We start from the raw sequence: 19,650 nt of genomic DNA, 5'->3' as shown, positions 1-19,650 counted from the left end.
ACCGCTCTATAGGTGCAAACCCTTGTAATCGACAAACCGTACTCAGTGTCATATCACGGGTTCAAAATTACTATGGTTGATCATTTAGCTTGCAATAATTGATAGTCATTGGTTTATTTTATATTTAAATAACACTGAGATGTATAAATGGATAGCTATTGCTTCGAAATAGCAGCTTTTTTGTATTGTTGTCAGACTTAATAGTGCCTGTTGATGTGAGCCAATCAAATAGACGCTAATACCATGTAGCCCGTCCATTTATAGAGGTCAGTAATAAATAAGTTAATAAAAATAAACAGGGACATAAAATAATTACGTGCCGTTCTTACTTTACTATTGTCTAGTTAAATCTACTTTACAAGTTTGAATACAATTTGAATTTGTATCAAACCTATATTTATGTAGCGAAGAAAAATTGACAAAATCCAATAGAAAATCATAGTACAATTAATAACAATGCATGCAATGCAATACAAATTATACTATTAAGCTTAAAAATAATTAATAAGGTACTGGCATATGCAAGTGTTACTTTTGTAATAATTTTAATAATGCTATTCATAATAAATATCATAAAGATGTAAAAAATTGAAGATAAATCGTTTTATATTATGTCACAATTGTCATCACAAATCTTACAAGAGGTGCCAAATGTAATATTAATTATACTTAAATATATCCTGTAAATATTGTGCAAGTGTATTTTATATGTATTTGCAACAGAAGAAAATGTTTGGAAAAATCACATATTTCGATGTTTTTGCTATTAGCGTGACTTTTGCTTTTCGTATTATACAAGTCTATTATTTATTCCTCTCCCATAACAATGTATTAAAACAAAAAGTCAAAACCACTTGGTTTATTTATAAAACATGTTATTGTGTTAAATAATCAATGTAAATTGCTCTTTATGTAACAATTCAAAATTTCCAGTATTTGTAATAGCAAATATGTTTACTATAAGAATAAGTGCTTTAAATTGCTTGTGTACGACAATAAACCGCCTTATTCAAAATACTGTTATACAGCTTTTTTAAATTTTGCGTTAGCTAATTATTAAATAAAAGATAGCAAAACCGTCTTTACAAACGACGTTTTATTTACAATATACATTTGTAGAAAATCATACATTTTAGAAGCTTCTTCTGATGTTTTCCATGATGTTATATGATTTTATGTGTCTCCGATGAAGTCCTCTACAGATGTAATTATCTCAATTTAATTTAGAAAGTATCTTATCATTAACTCTTTCCAAGGAATAGATTGTAATTTTTATTAGAACGCCTGTTATTTCAGTGCCGCAATTACGAAGAACTACTCTATACTGCTATTCATTACCTGAACCATAATATACTGATCCTTCCTTTATTTTTCTTTCTACGAAAGGAATTATAAAAAGCTATTACAACACTTTCAACCGTGGAGCTCTACTATTAACACACCTTAAGACCATTATTGGCATATCAGTTTAATGTGTATTAGTGATGGAAATATTTTTGTAATCTTATTTCTTACTAATATCAGAAATGCAAAAATTTAGATGTTGAACGGATCTCGATGAAATTTGGCATAGCATAGACTGGAAGAACACATATGCTACATACTTTTATTTTTTTTAATTCCTCGCTAACATATTCGCGGTCGAAAGCTAGTAAAAGTACAAAGACAAAGGAAACTAAATATCTGTAAGCAATTATGAGCTATAGGCGACGCTAGCCGAAATTCTAAGCAAAATCTAGAAAGAGTGAGGGGAGCCCTCCCCTTGTTTTCCCCTGGCGATGCGTAATGTGATGAGCTATTGAAAATTTAGCACTATAAATAAAACATTTGATATTTAAACGCAACAATACTAGAACCGGCTTTTTCTTTACAATCCGTTGCTTCGTTGAGACAAGACTCACAGTATTCTCGATAGCCTTTAAAGGAACGGATGTTTTCGGAAAAACCTATGACCAGTTGCGAAGTGCATACAGATAATTACGAATACTTCAAGTTACAATCCAAAGTTATTCTGATATATTAGCAAAACGTTACTGAGAGAAGTTGCCCCGAGACGTGGCTCATAGAAATAAATCAAGGTGAGATATTTATATTTTATTTCAAATAATAACATGTTTTTAAGTTTATTCTGATAATACAAAATACTATATTTTGTATTGTCAGAATAAATTGAAAGTCGAATATGATAAATATCTACAGAAACGTTTTTTCAATAGCTCTTCCGTCTAATTTTTATTCATTATACTCGTACATGTTGTCCCGTAATTAATGGATAATTCTGAAACCTACAGAACGTCGATCAAGGGTTCAGAATAATGTAATAAAAAATAAATTCAGGCGGTTCGTAAAATAAGAAACTTAAAAGAAAAAAACTTTGTTTAATTTTTTTATCATCGACTTACCCTTTGTACCAATTTTTCCTCAACTCATAAATTTTTGCGTTGTAGTTCTAGAATACAGTCATGAATTCAACTGATTCTCTAGATTTTTTATTAACTTCTACCACAAGCAGCATGTTTCTCATGCCTACGTCATTATCGAAAAAACATGTAAGCGTTGATCCAACGAAATTGAGGAAAATAAAACAAGTTTCCTCATTTGAAATCTCAATTTTATTTAATCTCTGTATGCAAAAAATGTATTTAAATTATAGTCTTCATATTTTCCTATACACAAGCATTATTTCTTTGTTCATTGCTATCCCTTTAACTTTTAAAGCCATTTATATTTGCAAATAAGTACAAAGAAAACTTAAGTTTGTGTAACTACTTATTTGTCCTGTTCTACTTATCTTCGTTTAATACCAATGACGCACGACAAAGGGACAATTGCCTCTGATAAACGGATGCATTTGCATCCCAGCTATTAATTTGTTTGGTCCTGTAGAAAGTTATCTTAGAACATTTCTATACATTTTAATTAGAATATGTTAATTGCAAATAAATTGGCACAAGAACATTCTTTCAATAACATTAAAGTTTCGTAGTTACAACTTAAAATACTATGGTAAGTATAAATGTATATTTCACAATTACATATCGTATGGTTACGTTCAAAACATTATAATATAATGAGTCTATTCTAATGATCTGAGTAATTCAATCTTTGTTTCATTTACCATTGATTTTCATAACAAATTTTAAGAGTAAAAATAGAAATGATTCCTTCCTAGAAGAAACAGTAAAGATTTTAGCAGAAATAATGTCAACATCACTTATTATTATGGCAGTCAAATAAATAAAAAAAAAAAACTAAGACAAAAAAATAATTTTGCACATCATTGTGTATATGACAGATATTCAAATCTAGACTTAGCAATGCTTAACTATAGTTTGAAACTTATTTTGTGTTTCCAGATGGCTTTTAACATTGTTGCAAATTTACTTGTAACAATGTGTGTTACCATAACAACTGCTACAGCATGGAACATTCCTGATGAATCTGTCCAGCTCAAAAGCATATCAAGCCAAATCCAAAACTTGAAAAGTTTGCTAAACCAGCCAAATAGACCATCATATAAATATAACTATGGATCACTAGTGCCTTGGGATAACAATAACATGAATTCTGATTACGAAAGATACTTAAGACAACAGTATATACTACCAATACTTAATTCATTAAGTGAGGTCTCAGAACAAATTATCAAAAACATCAAAGACAAAACACAACGGGAAAGTGTTAACATACCTTATCCAATGAATTATTATCCACCTAGGTTTAATTTTGGAGATATCGGGGATAAATCTTCAACATTTAACGCTCCTTTCGGTACAGTTAGTGGTTGGGGTATTGCTTCATATGGAGAGTCCCAAAGTCAAAACAGTCAAAACGGTGGAAGCAGTTACAGTAGCGATGCAAATCCATTGTCAATAGGTTCTTCGTCTTACGGTGGATTTGGTTCATTTACGCCTATAACATCTGAGTCACAAGGCCCGTTTTCCGGAGATAGTTCAGGGCCACCAGTTATCCCTTCAAGATTTCCATCAATCTCAAATCGAAGACCGGCAGATTTCGACGATAATCGAAATTGGGGGATCGTTTTAGACGACAAAGATGATAAAGCACTAACTACACCTAAGCCACATCAAGAGTGCGACTGTGAAGAACAAGTAAGTACAAAATATAAACATTATATTAGCGGTGAAAGTATGGATAAATTGTATGAAAAAGAATATAAGAGGGGAGTGATTTGAGATATGACGGCTGAGACGTAAGGCAGAGTCAAAACATACTGCGTCGACCTTTCGTAGGGAGAACACCAGTATGGTGAATAAAATGTTATTCATATGATACGAAATAATGAACTAAAGTTTATTTTTATCTTTATCTTGTATGAGTTTTCAAATCGCTGATATCGATTTGAAATTAATAATAACGAAAAAGAAACAGACACCACATTTAATAGTAATAACATTATTTACATAGCAACATGTACCCCGTTTCCGCTGTTATTTTTATTATTTAAAAAAAGGTATCAAATGCCAATAAATTAAAACCATGACTTTTATTGTTCTAGAACAAAAACATAACATCTTTAGCAATCAAGTTGAAGATGAGGAGTGCAGAAACAAGTCCCGGGACTTGCAAAGCTGTTATTTTGCTTTGCTGCGTCCCCGGGAATAACGAGGAGCGCCGTAAGGAATGTTTCACGGAACAGGGATGTCCTCGAAGCTATTCCACGGGAATCGCGTGCCTGCCTGTTGTTATCCAAGCTGTCTTTAAAGATATATACGGAAATATTTAGAGAAGATGATTTTTATCAGCTCCGTCAAGATATTGTACTTCAACATACTAATACGATCATGATTAAAACATTATATTAGGCAGTTTTCAAACATGATTTAGAATTTACATGATTGTTTTATTGATCACCAAACCACATCACTGAGGCTGGTTTTCACCAGCGCGGCCTTCAGAGACAAGCTGGAGGCCGCATCAGCTGAGCCTTCTCCTTTTGGCCAAGATTTTTTGTCTTTATTTTTATTTCGGTAATATGATTTGTAAGTTGAGTTCTTTTCATTTTTTGGTCAATAAATAGTGTTTTATTTTATTTATTTATTTATCACCGATCACTGGTAAACGCTAACTTCCTCAGGACATAAACTTGACAGTAAATGGAATAATGTTTTCATGTCAATTCAAGTGTCAGGCTTACTCAACTTGCCTCGGTAGGTGTTACAGAATATAATATCGACCTCGCTATTTGTATGCCAATTAGAATTTACATTTTCCTGTAGCTGGCACATGCTAGTAGCATGCATGCAAATGAGCCAACCACTGGCATGTGTGATCACATCTATTCCATCACACTTCCTTTTCCATTGCATTTCCTTACTGTTAAATGTCCCCTGGTCATTTACGTGACTCCTAAATAACAAGATAATGAGTAAAAGACGATTAGACTATGGTCTCAGACGAAAAGATAGCAATTCATCTTTTGTACCAAATTAATCAGGTTGGTATTGAAATAATACTGTAGTCAGATGACATTAGGGTAATGTGCGGTTGGTCGACTTTCCAGAGGACTGGACAGAAAGGAGCGCTACAGGTCTGCGAATTACATAGTCTAACGTAACCGTGTTTACACTCCCCCTCCTTCTGGTACTACCAGTAGTAGTAGGCGCTAGTTCTACTAAAACCTTTTCTAAAAAACAAGGCTCAATTCCACAAAACGCCTGACGTTTTAGTGCGGCAATAACACAATAAACCTGAGTATATTGGTATTGAAAGTACGCAATACACTCTTACTGAAATTTGGAGTTTCGAACTTCTGTAATACAAATTGGATTGATAAACTTTTTTTTATAATTCCAGATACGATAATGTGTACAGCCAACAATCTATTACTTATGACAAAAGCGCATATAAGCGGCCATTTTTCTCCATCTCACGTACAAATCTGCATGTCTTGTCTACAACTGGTTGCGTATAACTTTTTAGTTTTAGTGCCAATCGAATCTGTTTAGAGTACGCGCGTGTTATGGTCTTGATGTGTGAATTCTGCTAGTAAATTACATTTTGGAATTAAAACGATTCAAAACAACGTGTCGTAGGAAATATTTACATTAAGGACAACATCTCTATAAAGTAAGAGTATATTAAGGTGCGTAATTATTTGTATTGTGTTGATTTTACTTTTAAAAGTTTTTTTTTCACTAGTGTAAAATATGCCAATTATTTGTCAAGGCTCACATTTAAATATTTGTTTAAATCCAGTTTAAAGCGAAGTTAGAAAGATTCTTTTTTATTTACTTCTTAAATATACTGCACATTTCATGCATACATTCTTATATCCATATGTAACTTTAAACTTTAAATCCACAAGGCTTTTACTCGTAAGATAAGTTTCTTTTGTTGATGACATTGTTATAGACAAAGAAATTTAAGAAAAATGTTTTGTGTATAAAATGTTAAGTAGACCTAAGGTCAATGATAAAAACAATAATAAAAAAGTTAGATTATTTTTATCGTAAACTGCAAAACAAAACATAATATATAAAAACATTTTATAAGATCTGTGTTAAGAATGCAATAACAAAATTTATATAAGTTTAAGTAGGGGCTTTAAAAGTAAGGAATAACTCCAATTTTAAAAACTCTTTAAATTACAGATGCAATCAATACTACTAATGAGTTTGTTTGTGAACGTGTTAATGATGAGTAAAGCTGACCATAGCACAAGACATGTTAGACACAGCTATCCACGTGAAACACCAAGACGTCAGCAACGTCAATGGCAATCGACAAATTACAGAAATTACGAGCCTAAACAACATTACTATTCCGGATTTACAAACGCAGTTCGACAAAATACACTTACAGCAGAAATTATTAACTTACTCCATGAATTAAATAATAATCTATCTACGCAAAAACAAAGACAATACTACCAACCAATCTTCGTACCATATCCCGTACCATTGTCGATACCTTCAACTAATTACGGGAAACCAAACGTTGTACCGAACAAACCAGTGCCAGCACTCCCTAGTAGAATAAATTTTATTGACGACGAAAAAGATTACATGAGACCAATAATGTTGAAGCCGGTGACAGCAGCTCCCTTTACAACAACCACAACGAAGATTAGTGACGCTGAAAGTGCTATTGTGAGTAAACTAACGTTATGACCAATTTAACTGTTAATATCAAATTAATGTTAAAAAGTATAGTCCATTAGCTTTAATATACGTAATATTTCGTATTAAACAAATATTTTATCCAGTGTTAGACAAAGATAGCTATAACAACACAAAACAACCGAAGCAGTCCGAAATAAAGGGTCACGGTTCGCTTGCAAGCATAGTACTTGCAACCGGTTTGAACAGAGGGCTAGCAATTATATATACCTATGTATAAATAGCGATTGACTTATATTAAATTATAAAGCCTGCTACACACGCTTCGTTATATCTGATAGTTTTATCTGAACAGTCCGATGATTCAGATAAATACGTTGTTTTGTAGGCAAAATGTATCTGACGATCGGATGAATCGATTGTTCTGAATGATCCTGTAAATTAAAAGTTAGCGTGTGTAGCAGATTTTATAAACATAAATTTCCGTAGTGAGTTTTTACGTCAATTTTCTGTTTTACTGTGATATTTTTGCTATACTTGCCAAATAGGCGCCAAAGTATTCATTTAGTAAAAAATCATCATAACCGAAGTACGTAGTTAACCATAGTGATTGACAATTTCACATTAGAGTCTTATGTAGGCCACACACGTTAGATTTCGTACCTGTATAACTAGTTTTGATCCTACATTAATAACGTATACGCAAACCCGACCGTTTGTTATAAAACTGTACTATGTAATTCGGGTTTTCCTTTTAATTATGGTTACGATAACAATGTAACGGTAAAATAACCGTCAGACAAATACTAACGTGTGTGAACTGCATTAGAACATATTCAAGTAAGAACCTTGTATAACTGTTGAATCGCTAATCAAACCTCACGATTTATCTGACAACTTTCAATTTCGCAGTACTTGAGCTACTAACATAAACTTCCTGTAGCTGTAGCAAAGTAACAATTTAGCCCAGCTTTGCTTGAGTACGAATGTACTTCTTATATGTAATTTCGAAGCCTATTTAATTCACAATACAGATAATACAATACTATACTAGTATAACAAACAAACAATTCTTACCTCTTTTTAAAATTAGTCACTAGACCACAAAGGAAAAGTTATGTAGTATTTTAGTATTCCTTTTTCGATATTATAATCTTTGACCTCAAACGAAGGAGTTTATCAATTCGGATGTTTTCTTTACCACGTAGTTATAATGATATGGTGAGGGCCTGTCCAACCACTGGCTGATAGAAGCTCCGATAGCTTAAAAATATCACTTACACCATGGATTGTTATGAGACAATTTACAATTTGGTGTGACAGGCCCTTAGTATCGTAAATTAAAAGCGTATCAAGAACAATCCAGCAGTTAGCATACAAAGAGAAATGTTGTTGAAAAAGGATAATGAAAAGTTATGTCTATATAATTAATATTAATAAGAGGATAGATTTTTATTTATTTAATTTTAATTTTGAATGGACTATAAATCTACTGGGTCGATTTCAAAAATTCTTTCACCAGTAAAATTGTACATTATCACTGAGTGACGTAGCCTATTTTTTATTTCCGCACAGACAGTCTCCAGAAAATGTTAACAGCTAATAAATATACTTAATCCAATCCTTCTTCACTCTTTGTTCCTGTCATTTTCAGTGAATCATATGTTTTTTATGTATTTACAGGTATTCAAGGATGAAAGTCAAAACGATATCAGAAAACCTTCAAGATGCGAAGCAGCTATTCTAGTTTGTTGTAGATTCGCAGAACCTGATCAAATAAAGTCGTGTTTCGAAGAATATGGCTGTAGTAAAACATATTCTACAAAACTTGCATGCGAGAAAAAATCCATACAAACAGTTATTCAAAGATTCGCCGATATGTTTGGCCCGAAATAATATTTAAATGCCATGTTATTAATGAAAACGAGGCAAGCGACAATTTGAACTTGTAACATTTAATAAATCGCCGTAATGCTAGAACACAAAAACATTTTTGATCATATAAAGTATAAATTACATGTACAACATCAAGATTAAATGTAACAAATTTGGGGATCAAGTGAAAGTCTGCATAATGACATCAGAATAAAATACTATACTATGGCACGTATAGCTGTAGTTCAAAATTGTGTATCAAGTCAACCAACCAATACTAGTGTGGTTGGTTGAGGTCTAGTCACACCTAACGTAAGGTGAGTTTGAGCACCTCACTAAGGACATACGAGCTAACGTAGATGTGTATTTACACTTCGAAGTATGTAGGTATTGCGATATGATATAAACGTACGTTTGACGGCGATTGGAAATACCCACGTTATATTTATCCAACGATTCCGCAAGAGGAAAAATATTTATCGGTTGATGTCGCTCATTATATGTTAAAGAATTATAAAATAAATCACTGATTAGACGGGCGGTTTTATAACGCGCGTAAAATAATGTTGAAATAAACAAATGCATTTCAATGCTTTTGTCACGATAACGCAACACGTTAATGTAATCGTAGCAATAGAGTGGGCGTCCACCTTTAACTATCCTGTCGCATAACTGGTGTACGACAGTCGATTGTTTCATAGCCAATTCAGCATAACTAAAAATCGAGTGATTGTGTGCATCTCCATATAACCTCATAAGAATTAAGGTAACTAAACAGTTGTGCGATGGTTTCAGGTGTGCGCACGCTCTAAACAGACCCCTTTGTGTGCATATGACAAACAGCAATGGACATTTGTCAAACGTGAAGATACTAATTATACCTTGCATGTGTTGTTTTATTTAACCGCAAGTTTTTATCGGCACATCAATATGTAAATGTACTGTGGTTTATTGTTATCTTTTGTATGTGTGATATATTTTATTAAAAATTATTCATCTATTTTAGCTAAGATGTTTCTTATTTTTTAAAGCCAGTTTCACACGAGGCCTAACAATCAGAAGCCGAAGAACAGAAAATTGATTTACGCCGAGACATCTCAGAACTGCTGTTATGTGCGATGGCACATGATGGCATATAAAAAGATGTTTTCATAACACTAAAATATTGCTTTATATTTATTTATACAAATAAAATATCCGAATCAATCATGAATTATAAACAGAGGGACATTTTTAACAAAGTTCCGACGTCACGATGTTTCGACTCGCTAAGCACAAGGTTACATCGAGTTCATTGTTAAAAACTTGTTTTTTTTCCTAGCATGAGCACTTTATTTTAATAAACATAAGAAAATCATCCTCACACCTTTTTTTCGTAAATATACAGTAGTCATACCTATCCTTATTAAGTTTAGGCATTTCATGTAAAATATCGTGTAAAAACCGTTATTGTCAAGGAAAATGATAAAAAATTACTTTAATTATTACATTTAAAACCAAAGTATCTATATATCATACTTCATAATTATATTATTAATGCGAAAGTTTAAAAATGGAAAGATGGATGGATGGATGTTTGTTAGAGTTTGTAGCCTAAAAGGCTGAACGGATTTCGATGAAATTTTGTATAGATGTAGAGGACAGTCTGGAAGAACACATAGGCTACTCACTTTTTTTTTAATCCACGTGGACGGAGCCGCGGGCAAAAGATAGTAATTTACATTTGATTGCAACAATAAAATGCAATTCCATTTAGTAGAAAGGAGCTTCCAACCGGTAAGTTCACTTTGGTGAAATTAAGAAAGGGAACAAATAAGCTGAGATATTTTTTTTAAATGTCACGTTGCTTGCAGTTCGCGTGGTCACATAATAGCAAGCAGTATTTTTATTCACATTCACACTTTAGTAGCGTGTTGTACGTTTAAAAGGAACGACGTATGTTACCACCTTTCACATTCAAATAAATTAAAGAAAGTTTTAACTACAAACGCTGTGAATAAATGATTGGGAGAGTTATTCCGTTTGTTAAGTTTAGTAAAATATTTTAAACAGAGGAATACATTAAGGTATGTAATATCTGTTTATTTACATCGATCGATATTGCATTTAAACCGGTTTAGGCTATGTACGATTAGTTATTAAATAAAGTAGCTTGAAGATTTCGTATTTATTTGTAGAAAGTGAGAATGTTTTACGTAGGGAAACTATCTTGTAAGAGAAAGCTGTGACGTAACTTTAATTTGGATTACAAAGGAATTGATTGAACTAGGAAGAGGAGGCGTTGCCGCTATTTTCCTTTATTCTTATAATAATATTTGATATATAGTATATAATTTTAATCTATAAAACATTGTAAGAAATAATTAAAGCAGTTATTCTTGTCAACTTTACAATTTGACATTTAACAACCTTTAATTTGAACACCTTGAGGTCCTTTCGTTTGGGACCTGTCAATGAAATAATTTTAAGCATGATAGAGACTTCCACGTTATTACTCATAGCACCCACACGGGTTACTATGACTGATCAGGTAAGTCATCACATATCGCCTTATACGTAGCGAATATCAAAACAAAAGCGGGCATACATGGCTCAAATTAATGACGTGATCATCACTATCAATTCTTTAAACGTAATGTACTGTCACCAAATGAATTAATTTGATACATGCTTATTTATATTCCATTACGAAATATCATTTAATAGTTATGTTGTAGATATTTATAGGTATATGTAAGTAAACTTTAATATTAATTACCCGTATAACAAGTTATTCTCAACGTAATCAATTTATAATCAGCACACATAATAAGACTGCATTTTAATAATCTTTAAAACTACGTTTATTAAAGTTTATTTTATTATTTAATCAAATAAAAATAAATATACAAACTAAAATAAATTCTTACTTCACACAGTAATAATTTCCTGACACCCTTATTTGTATAAAAATAATGACTTAACTGATTTTAACATGAAATAATTCAATTACAGATGGTGGTTATCGACAAATTATTATACTTATTAACAAGTTTCTTGGTTGTGTCTAGCAGTCCATATAAGAAATACAACCAAAATTTAACACAAATAGGTTTAAAAATACGACCTGTAAAGGAAACAGTTGAATCCAACATAATATCCGAAAGTCAAGTGAAATACTACAATTCACAGGAAAATCAGGATAACACAACGATAAGAAGAGCTGAACAGGACAAATTTTTACATTACATATGGAATTTAATGGAAATGGTAGGAAATAACTTATCTCCAAGGCCGTCAAATCCACATTTATTTACTACGTTAAAAATTATGTTAATACCAAAAAATCCTTCCGGATCGGGAATAAGCACCACAAATAAACGTCCATATGTGGTTCCAAACCCAGAAAGAACACCCTCCACCACAAAAGCAGTATACACGACCTTAATACCAGTATCCACAACTTCGATACCAGTATCTACGACCTCAAAACCAGTATCTACGACCTCAAAACCAGTATCTACGACAGCAAAATCAGTATCTACGACCACGGAAAGAATATTCACAACCCCACAAGTAATATCTACCACCGAACAATATTACGACGATGAAGACACTGGCAGACCAGTAAAGTTTAAAGATACAAGACTATTTGATTTAGAAAATATGCATAAATTTTCGAGAAAAATGCCAGAAGTCGAACATGGCAGTATCCAATATACAATATAAGGTAACTAAGTCTTTTTTATATATAATTAAATTTAGAAAGGGGAAAGCTATTTTTGTATGAGTTTAAATAACTCAAAAACTACTGGGCCGATTTCAAAAATTCTTTCACCATTAAAAAGCTACGTTATCAGTGAGTAACATATGCTACATTTTTTAGTTTTTTCAATTTCACGCGACAAAGTCGAGAGCAACAGCTAGTTATATTAAATCTTTTGATTGCGACTTAAAAAAAATGAATATGGCCTATGTTAGTGATAACGTGGCTTCCTAATGATGAAAGAATATTTGAAACCAGAAAATACGAACATACAAATCGTTACCTCTTTTTAGTATTAGTATAGATGTAATTAAACCGGAAGTTTAAATTATTTTTATATACAATATATAAAATCATGCTTTTTTTGTCAATGTATTTTCTAGAAAACTATTACTTGCCTAAATTACAATTTAAATTCGATAATTTCATGAACTTTTTAATACCTCTTAAAATTAATAAGAATTATTAAATTACATTACAGGATATTCACAACAGTATTAGTAGAAAATGAACACGTGGGTTTGTATTTCTACAAAAAATATCATTAAAATATTAAATGTAGTTTTGTAATGTAACCTCAACTCAATATAACTACTACGCCAAAGATCTCATTATGACATTTTCATTTCTTACTATCCCCCAATCTATACTAATATTGTAAAGACGAAAGATTTGTATGTATTGAAAGTATTCAAAAACTAATGGGCCTATTTCAAAAATTCACCGTTAAAAAACTACATTATTAATGAGTACCATAGACTATATATTTTTTTCAAGTTTCACGTGGGCGAAGTCGCGTGCAATACCTAGTTGTTTAAATTAATGACTGCAAAAAGTTACTTCGTTTAAGTCGTCATATTGACCCATATGTTACAATAATGTCAAAGTTTAGGGGTTTTTAGGAAATAAAATTTACAGTATTAAAAACACCCCACTTATCGAAACAAAATTCCCAGCAAAAAAAAAGATTATAGTGGTATTAAACGCAACGTGGTAAAGCCACTAACATTTCTGATGAGGTTTTCAGCACCAGCCGTCGTTTTCTAGAAGAGAACGTGAATGACAATATGTGATTTACAGAAAGCAATCTTACCAATATTATAAAAGTTTAAATAGATGGATGAATTCATTAGAGTTTGTAGCCTAAACGGCTGAAAGATCTCTATGAAATTTGGCATACACGTAGAGGATAAGCTGGAAGACACATAGGCTACTAACATTTGTTTTTTCTTTTAATTCCCCGCAGACGGAGTCGCGGGCAAAAGCTATTTCGATGGTAAATAAATGGATATGGACAATTGGGCGACCACTAGTTAATTTACAAATTTGCATTCAAAGCTGAGCGTGTATCCAATTCGGTCAGCATCATAATGCTTATTATAATCTTTTATTTAATTACACTTTTTTTTCCTACTTAAATACTAAGTCATGTTTGTTTTTCTCTTGTTACTTCTGATTGTGTTGTTGTGTTAAGGATTTATTGTTACTTTATTTAAATCGTAAAAATATAACTATCAATAAATCACTGGGTTAACAGACTTTTAACATCTGGGCGAGTACGTACATTATCAACTAGCTTATCACTAACGTTTGTTGAGAATTGAACTGTTACTTTTAACGTAACAAATGTTTTAGTAATGTAAAATTTAGATTCGTACCCATGTTATTATGGCAGTAATTTAATTAAAGATCTTACTAATATTGTAATTACGAAAGTTTAGATCGATGGATGTTTATTAGAGTTTGTAGCCTAAACTGCTGAACGTATCTCTATTAAAGTTGGCATAGATGTAGATGATAGTATGAAAAAACACATAGACTACTTACTTTATTTTTTAATACCACGCAGACGGAGTTGCCTGCGAAAACTAGTAATGAATGAATTGCTGTATGTGAAATGAATTGTAGAATCATTGGGTATTATAAAACAGTATCCATTTCTTTCGTTAGGTACATTTTGTTGTTGAAAGTATATTTTTTAATAACTAGAAATTTAGTTACAATGAAGTCTAGATGAAGATCTAACAGTGGAAGTAGTAAGAAAGATCTGTAATGTAAGAAATATAATGTAATGTAAGAAATATAAAAATGTAAGAATTGTTTGTTATATTGTAACAATAATATTTATTGGTTATACAAAATTACAAGATAGAAATTTTATGAATACAAAAATGAAGATCTAAGGTTTAAATGGGTTACATAATGGATAATCAGAAACAAATGGCAAGAACGAATTAAATGTAAGTATTTTTTAACAAATAAGGAAATTCTTTGACCGCAATTTTAACACTAAGCGATGATTACGTTAAGATAATTAACGTTTTTTATAAATGTATGTGCGTCATAAATAGAAATAATATGTATAAACTTTTTATGCGTAAGCAACATCATTAGATTGCGAAGTTCGCCAAAATGGTATACACATATTTCAAATATTGTAAAGTAGAAACTGATAGTCTTGAGTAGCGTAAACGATATACGCCTCATATGTGTCTCATCTTTGACCAAGATAATGGATCATTCCAAATGCGGACAAAAGCATCAAACAAAGCATGATTATCAACCTATGATCGTCTACAAAGAAAGCATACTATTACATCATTTACCGTAACATTTTGTTTAAATTTTAATTCTAGAAGAAGACTTTTCAATTTTAAATATCTCATACAATAAATGAACTACGTAATTTTATCAAACCATAAACTATTAGAAACCACAAATTTCCTATGACTTTGGTAAATACTTGTGGTTATTGCTAATAATACGTTTTATATCATTTCGTAACGAGGCTTACTCCGCCTTTGGTAAGTTTTAATTTTATAATATCATGTAAATAACAACTTTATCAACAACCAATCGCCCTTTCTATTTAGATCAATCGATGGATTTTTAAGTGTTTTAATAATTTCATCAGTATGCAGATTTAAAGCCAAGCAAGACAATGTTATCATAGAACTTATGCAAGAGTTCGCAAAACTTCGCGTCTGTCGAGAATATTCCTACTCATCGGCGTTTCTATGACGTCACGAGTATAACGTAATAAACCCCATCAGGAAGATTTAAACGTTCAACGCACTTGGGAATACCTTCATACAAAGAGGTGTATCACGACAGGAAAAAAATTAGATTAGACGCTACACTTTAAATCTTAGCCAATATTGTAAATACCACATTTCAGATTGCTTCATAACACTAGATCACAAAGTTGGATGAACAAAAAGGTTAAAATTAAAAAATAAACCTTTTGTCCCGGAAAAAGGAAAGGTTCTCGAGAACTAGATATTTTCATATCATTACTAACTTTAAATAAAAAAAAAAACGTAACCTATGTGTTCTTCCAGACTATACTCTACATCTATGCCAAATTTCATCAAGAATCGTTTAGTCGTTTAGGCTACAAACTCTAACAAACATCCAATCATCCATCTAAACTTTCGAATTTAAGGTTGAAGGGAAATGGGGCTAAATTTAGGTCTCAAGTACGCTCACCTCAGACGAAACGCGGCTGGCTTCACTTGGCGCCTGTCTTCTGTGTCGTTATGGTGTTTAACCGGGTAAGCCGGCCAATTGGAGAATCACTATTATTTTTATATGAAAAATTTCCTTTCAGTTAATTCCACTGGAATGAGGTCGCATTAAACAGCTACTTTCATATAATTGCAATGTCTTATCACTTTGGTTTCTTTCTATATAGTGGGAATTGATTATATATTTTACCCTTTACTTATCTCGTGCGTAAGTATAATTAAAAACTGATTCAGTATTTCAAATTGTGATTAAGTCATAATAAACACTACAATTTACATTGATTTGGCGTTTAATCGACTTGAACAAAGGGCAGGTATGGGGAAAGGAATTGGGGAAAGTCTGAAATAGGTATTAAGGATTAATTTAGAAATGTTAATTAACATGCAGATGCTTGAATATTTTTTCCATTTATTGTTTAGTAAAATCTCATGATGTTCGCACGAGAACGATTGTTGGGTGGTAAAATTTCATTGCCTCGCATTTGCAATAATAAATTACAAGGGTTTTCTTTTAGAGAAGCGCATGAAACGTTGTACATGTTATTAGTATAACTGCAGTAGTATTTTTAAGATTTTAATTACATACAAACTATTTCTTATAGCAAAAAATTAATATTATTTTAATATTATGAATGCGAAAGTTTAGATGGATGGACTGATGTTAGAAGGTACCTACAGAACTGCTGTCTGCTGCCAAGGATTAGAACATAATCTGGAAGAACACACAGGCTACTAAGCGTTTTACTTTCGAGATGTCGGAGTCGTAGGTAGGGTAATAGTAGGTTTAAGAATGGACTTAATTTTTGTATCATAGAGTTTTTCGTGAGACATGGTCTTGTTTTGTCACGCTTGATAGTGACGTGCTGGGTTTTTCCTAGCATCTGGCGTGTGCTGTATCGCATGTTATCTTCGAATGTTAAAGGTCAGTACGATAATAAAATAATGATAGTCTAACATTTCTGCGCAATAATGTTACAATTAAATAGAAATGCTTGTAAGTTACTTTACATGAAATATTTAAACTGTAATTTCCAGGATACCTTTGTTTAAAACTACCAGTGGACATAATCATTTTATTTTTTATTGCGAATGTTAATTATTCTAGTACGCTAATAAATAAATTTTATTTCGACAATAAACAAATTTCTGAAATCTTCCAGATTGTGACCTTTTAGCTTCGGACCTCGTTTTAAGGGTTTTATGAAACAAAAGATATAACCAGCGAGTTTTTAACAATGCAAAACTTACAGTTTTTTTTTCATAATAACTAATAGTTATAGAAAACATGTTTTTGTATAGCAACAACAGAAATAAAAAAGGTTTTATGACAAAGCTCAAGTTAAATATTATAATATATATACAAGGATCCTATGGTATCTTCTTGACATTACCAGGGTCGCCCCTGCTGGGTTTTAGTGAGCAACAATTTCCCCCTTTTCGAAATTCCCCTCTGTTGAAAACCTATTTAACTATGATGATAACTGATTTTAAACTTATGACCTGAGTTGATATAGCAGCAGATAAAACTACATGTTGACCCTTAAAAGAGTGATTTATAAATAAAATTAAAAAATATATATAAGTGTAACCTTTACTGTTTTTAATAATTGGGTAGGCGATATAGATAATATGCCCGATATTATAAGCTACCTTTTTATCTAAATATTGCGTAGACGAAGTCGCAGACAACAGCTAGTAACTATTAAAATAAAATCGATTGTAGGTACCCAATGCAAATGATAACCCCGGCATCAAATTTGAAACTTCGGGTTTAAATCAGCACATGAGATAATATTTAATCAGGAATTTAAAAAAAAAGGCGGCAGTCGCCCGTAGAGTCTCCGCTCACTCATTGGTCAAAATATGACGGTTACAAGATAACAATACAAAAATGCCAACTGCCATATTAATATAATTACAGGTTTATGTAAAAATGTATCGTCGACCTTCCGTAAGGGATAAGGGCAAGTAGATGTTGATAAAAATGTATGGCATCTACAACTATTAAACATTCGTTGTGGCCGACAACCCTAATGTGCTGTAGATAGCAATTAAACTTTCGAACATATTCAATTGTTTTTTTTTAATTATTGTTATAAAAACTATAGACGTCATAGATAGCTAAAAGCTGCCAGTATTTAATCACAGTAAAACTATTAATTGTTACGTTACTGGTTTGCAAATTTGCAACGGCTTGCCCTAATAGGTAGTTACATCCTTTTTTATCTACACTATATTTTAAAGAAGAAAGATTTGTGTTTTTGTATGTATTGAAATAACTCAAAAATTACTGGGCCGATTTTAAAAATCCTTATTACTAAATATTTTATTATTACTGATGTTGAGGTACTATTAATAAAAAAACATATTTCCGGACCACAGCGTTAAAAAATCACCGTGTTCTAACTTTTATCGGCTTACGCTGCCTAAACCGTTAGAGATATATAAAAATGATGTCTGAAACAATTGTAGATCTTAAAAATCTCTTCAGAAAAGTCCACGATGGCATACATCTATCTTTAACGTTTTTCTTGCAATAACCACTTTTTTGTTTACAAAACGAATTAAAAAACGTACGCTATTTGCGACGTTCTTTTATTTGTTCCAATATTAATCCTTATACAAATAAATGCGTTTGTCAGGAGAATTTAACCTTACTAATATTATAAATATAAAAGTTAAGATGGATGGTAGGATGTTTGTTAGAGTTACACGCTTAAACGGCTGAACGGATTTCGATGAAATTTGGTATAGATGTAGTGGATAGTCTGGAAGAACACAGGTTACTCACTTTTGTTTTTATGAATTCCACGCGTACAGATTCGCGGGCAAAAGCTAGTATAAAAATATAGGAGTTAAACATTAAAATATGCTTATTTTAGTAAACTACAACCTAAAACGTGCATGTAAGTTTGATGTAACTGGTTTTCAAATATGGGAAAAAACGTGAAGCCATTAGCAAGTAACGAAAATAAAACACTCGTATACTTAGTTCTTAGTTTACGAAGACTTTAGTAACGTGAGAAACGTTTGTGTGGACACACGTATCATGAACCAAGAATAGTCCGTTTAAAATCTTTATTATTAAAAGCATAAAGTTGTGAAAGTGCATTCGACTTTATATCTTAGTCATGTGTAGATTAAGGTGTTATTAATAAAACAGTTACTTGGGTCTGGAGTCTGCAATTTAATATAGAAGGTACTATGGAGGTAAGTAAATTAGCGTTGTTTATTACATGACAAAGGTTAAAACAATCTTGTCAGACAAGACATCAAAACAAGACAAGACGAGTAATCATTTACTATTAAGATGATATACTATTTTTTTTTATAACATAAGGTAGCAAACGAGCAAGCGGCCACCTGAATCCGCCAAAATGGCGAAGCGACCCCTGCCCATAGACATCCGCAATTGCAAATG

General features: G+C 31.8%; 5 protein-coding genes across 7 annotated transcripts in view; 4 read left to right on the top strand and 1 right to left on the bottom strand.

Annotated features, from left to right (window-relative positions):
• LOC106103628 overlaps positions 1-19,650 on the bottom strand; it is a 118,370-nt gene that overhangs the window by 86,625 nt on the left and 12,095 nt on the right. The window lies entirely within an intron of this gene.
• Positions 1,584-4,854, top strand: LOC106103624. Of its 2 annotated transcripts, none has more exons than XM_013283409.1 (3): positions 1,584-2,078; positions 3,357-4,112; positions 4,520-4,854. In XM_013283409.1, exons 2-3 carry the CDS (start codon positions 3,357-3,359, stop codon positions 4,745-4,747), a joined length of 984 nt encoding a protein of 327 aa, XP_013138863.1. In that variant the 5' UTR covers positions 1,584-2,078; the 3' UTR covers positions 4,748-4,854. The 2 variants fall into 2 exon arrangements, with proteins under 2 accessions (XP_013138863.1, XP_013138862.1); XM_013283408.1 differs by lacking the exon at positions 1,584-2,078 and adding an exon at positions 2,907-3,006.
• LOC106103630 lies at positions 5,926-9,964 on the top strand. Its single transcript, XM_013283416.1, has 3 exons — positions 5,926-6,106; positions 6,615-7,112; positions 8,766-9,964. The coding sequence occupies exons 2-3, from the start codon at positions 6,615-6,617 to the stop codon at positions 8,976-8,978; spliced, it is 711 nt and encodes a 236-aa protein (XP_013138870.1). The 5' UTR covers positions 5,926-6,106; the 3' UTR covers positions 8,979-9,964.
• Positions 10,803-14,121, top strand: LOC106103629 (chondroitin proteoglycan 1-like). 2 transcript variants are annotated; one of them, XM_013283414.1, is made up of 3 exons: positions 10,803-11,023; positions 11,952-12,666; positions 13,949-14,121. In XM_013283414.1, the coding sequence occupies exon 2, from the start codon at positions 11,952-11,954 to the stop codon at positions 12,663-12,665; it is 714 nt and encodes a 237-aa protein (XP_013138868.1). In that variant the 5' UTR covers positions 10,803-11,023; the 3' UTR covers position 12,666; positions 13,949-14,121. The 2 variants fall into 2 exon arrangements, with proteins under 2 accessions (XP_013138868.1, XP_013138869.1); XM_013283415.1 differs by lacking the exon at positions 13,949-14,121 and adding an exon at positions 13,184-13,314.
• Positions 19,235-19,650, top strand: part of LOC106103627 — a 2,926-nt gene continuing 2,510 nt past the window's right edge. Inside the window, exon 1 of the mRNA XM_013283411.1 lies at positions 19,235-19,439. Coding sequence (XP_013138865.1) covers positions 19,434-19,439 — 6 coding nt within the window. The 5' untranslated portion in view covers positions 19,235-19,433. The remainder of the gene's footprint in view (positions 19,440-19,650) is intronic.

This window comes from Papilio polytes, unplaced genomic scaffold, assembly GCF_000836215.1.
Source record: "Papilio polytes unplaced genomic scaffold, Ppol_1.0 DF823731.1, whole genome shotgun sequence".
Classification (NCBI taxonomy): domain Eukaryota; kingdom Metazoa; phylum Arthropoda; class Insecta; order Lepidoptera; family Papilionidae; genus Papilio; species Papilio polytes.
This window is presented reverse-complemented; position numbering and strand designations above follow the sequence as displayed.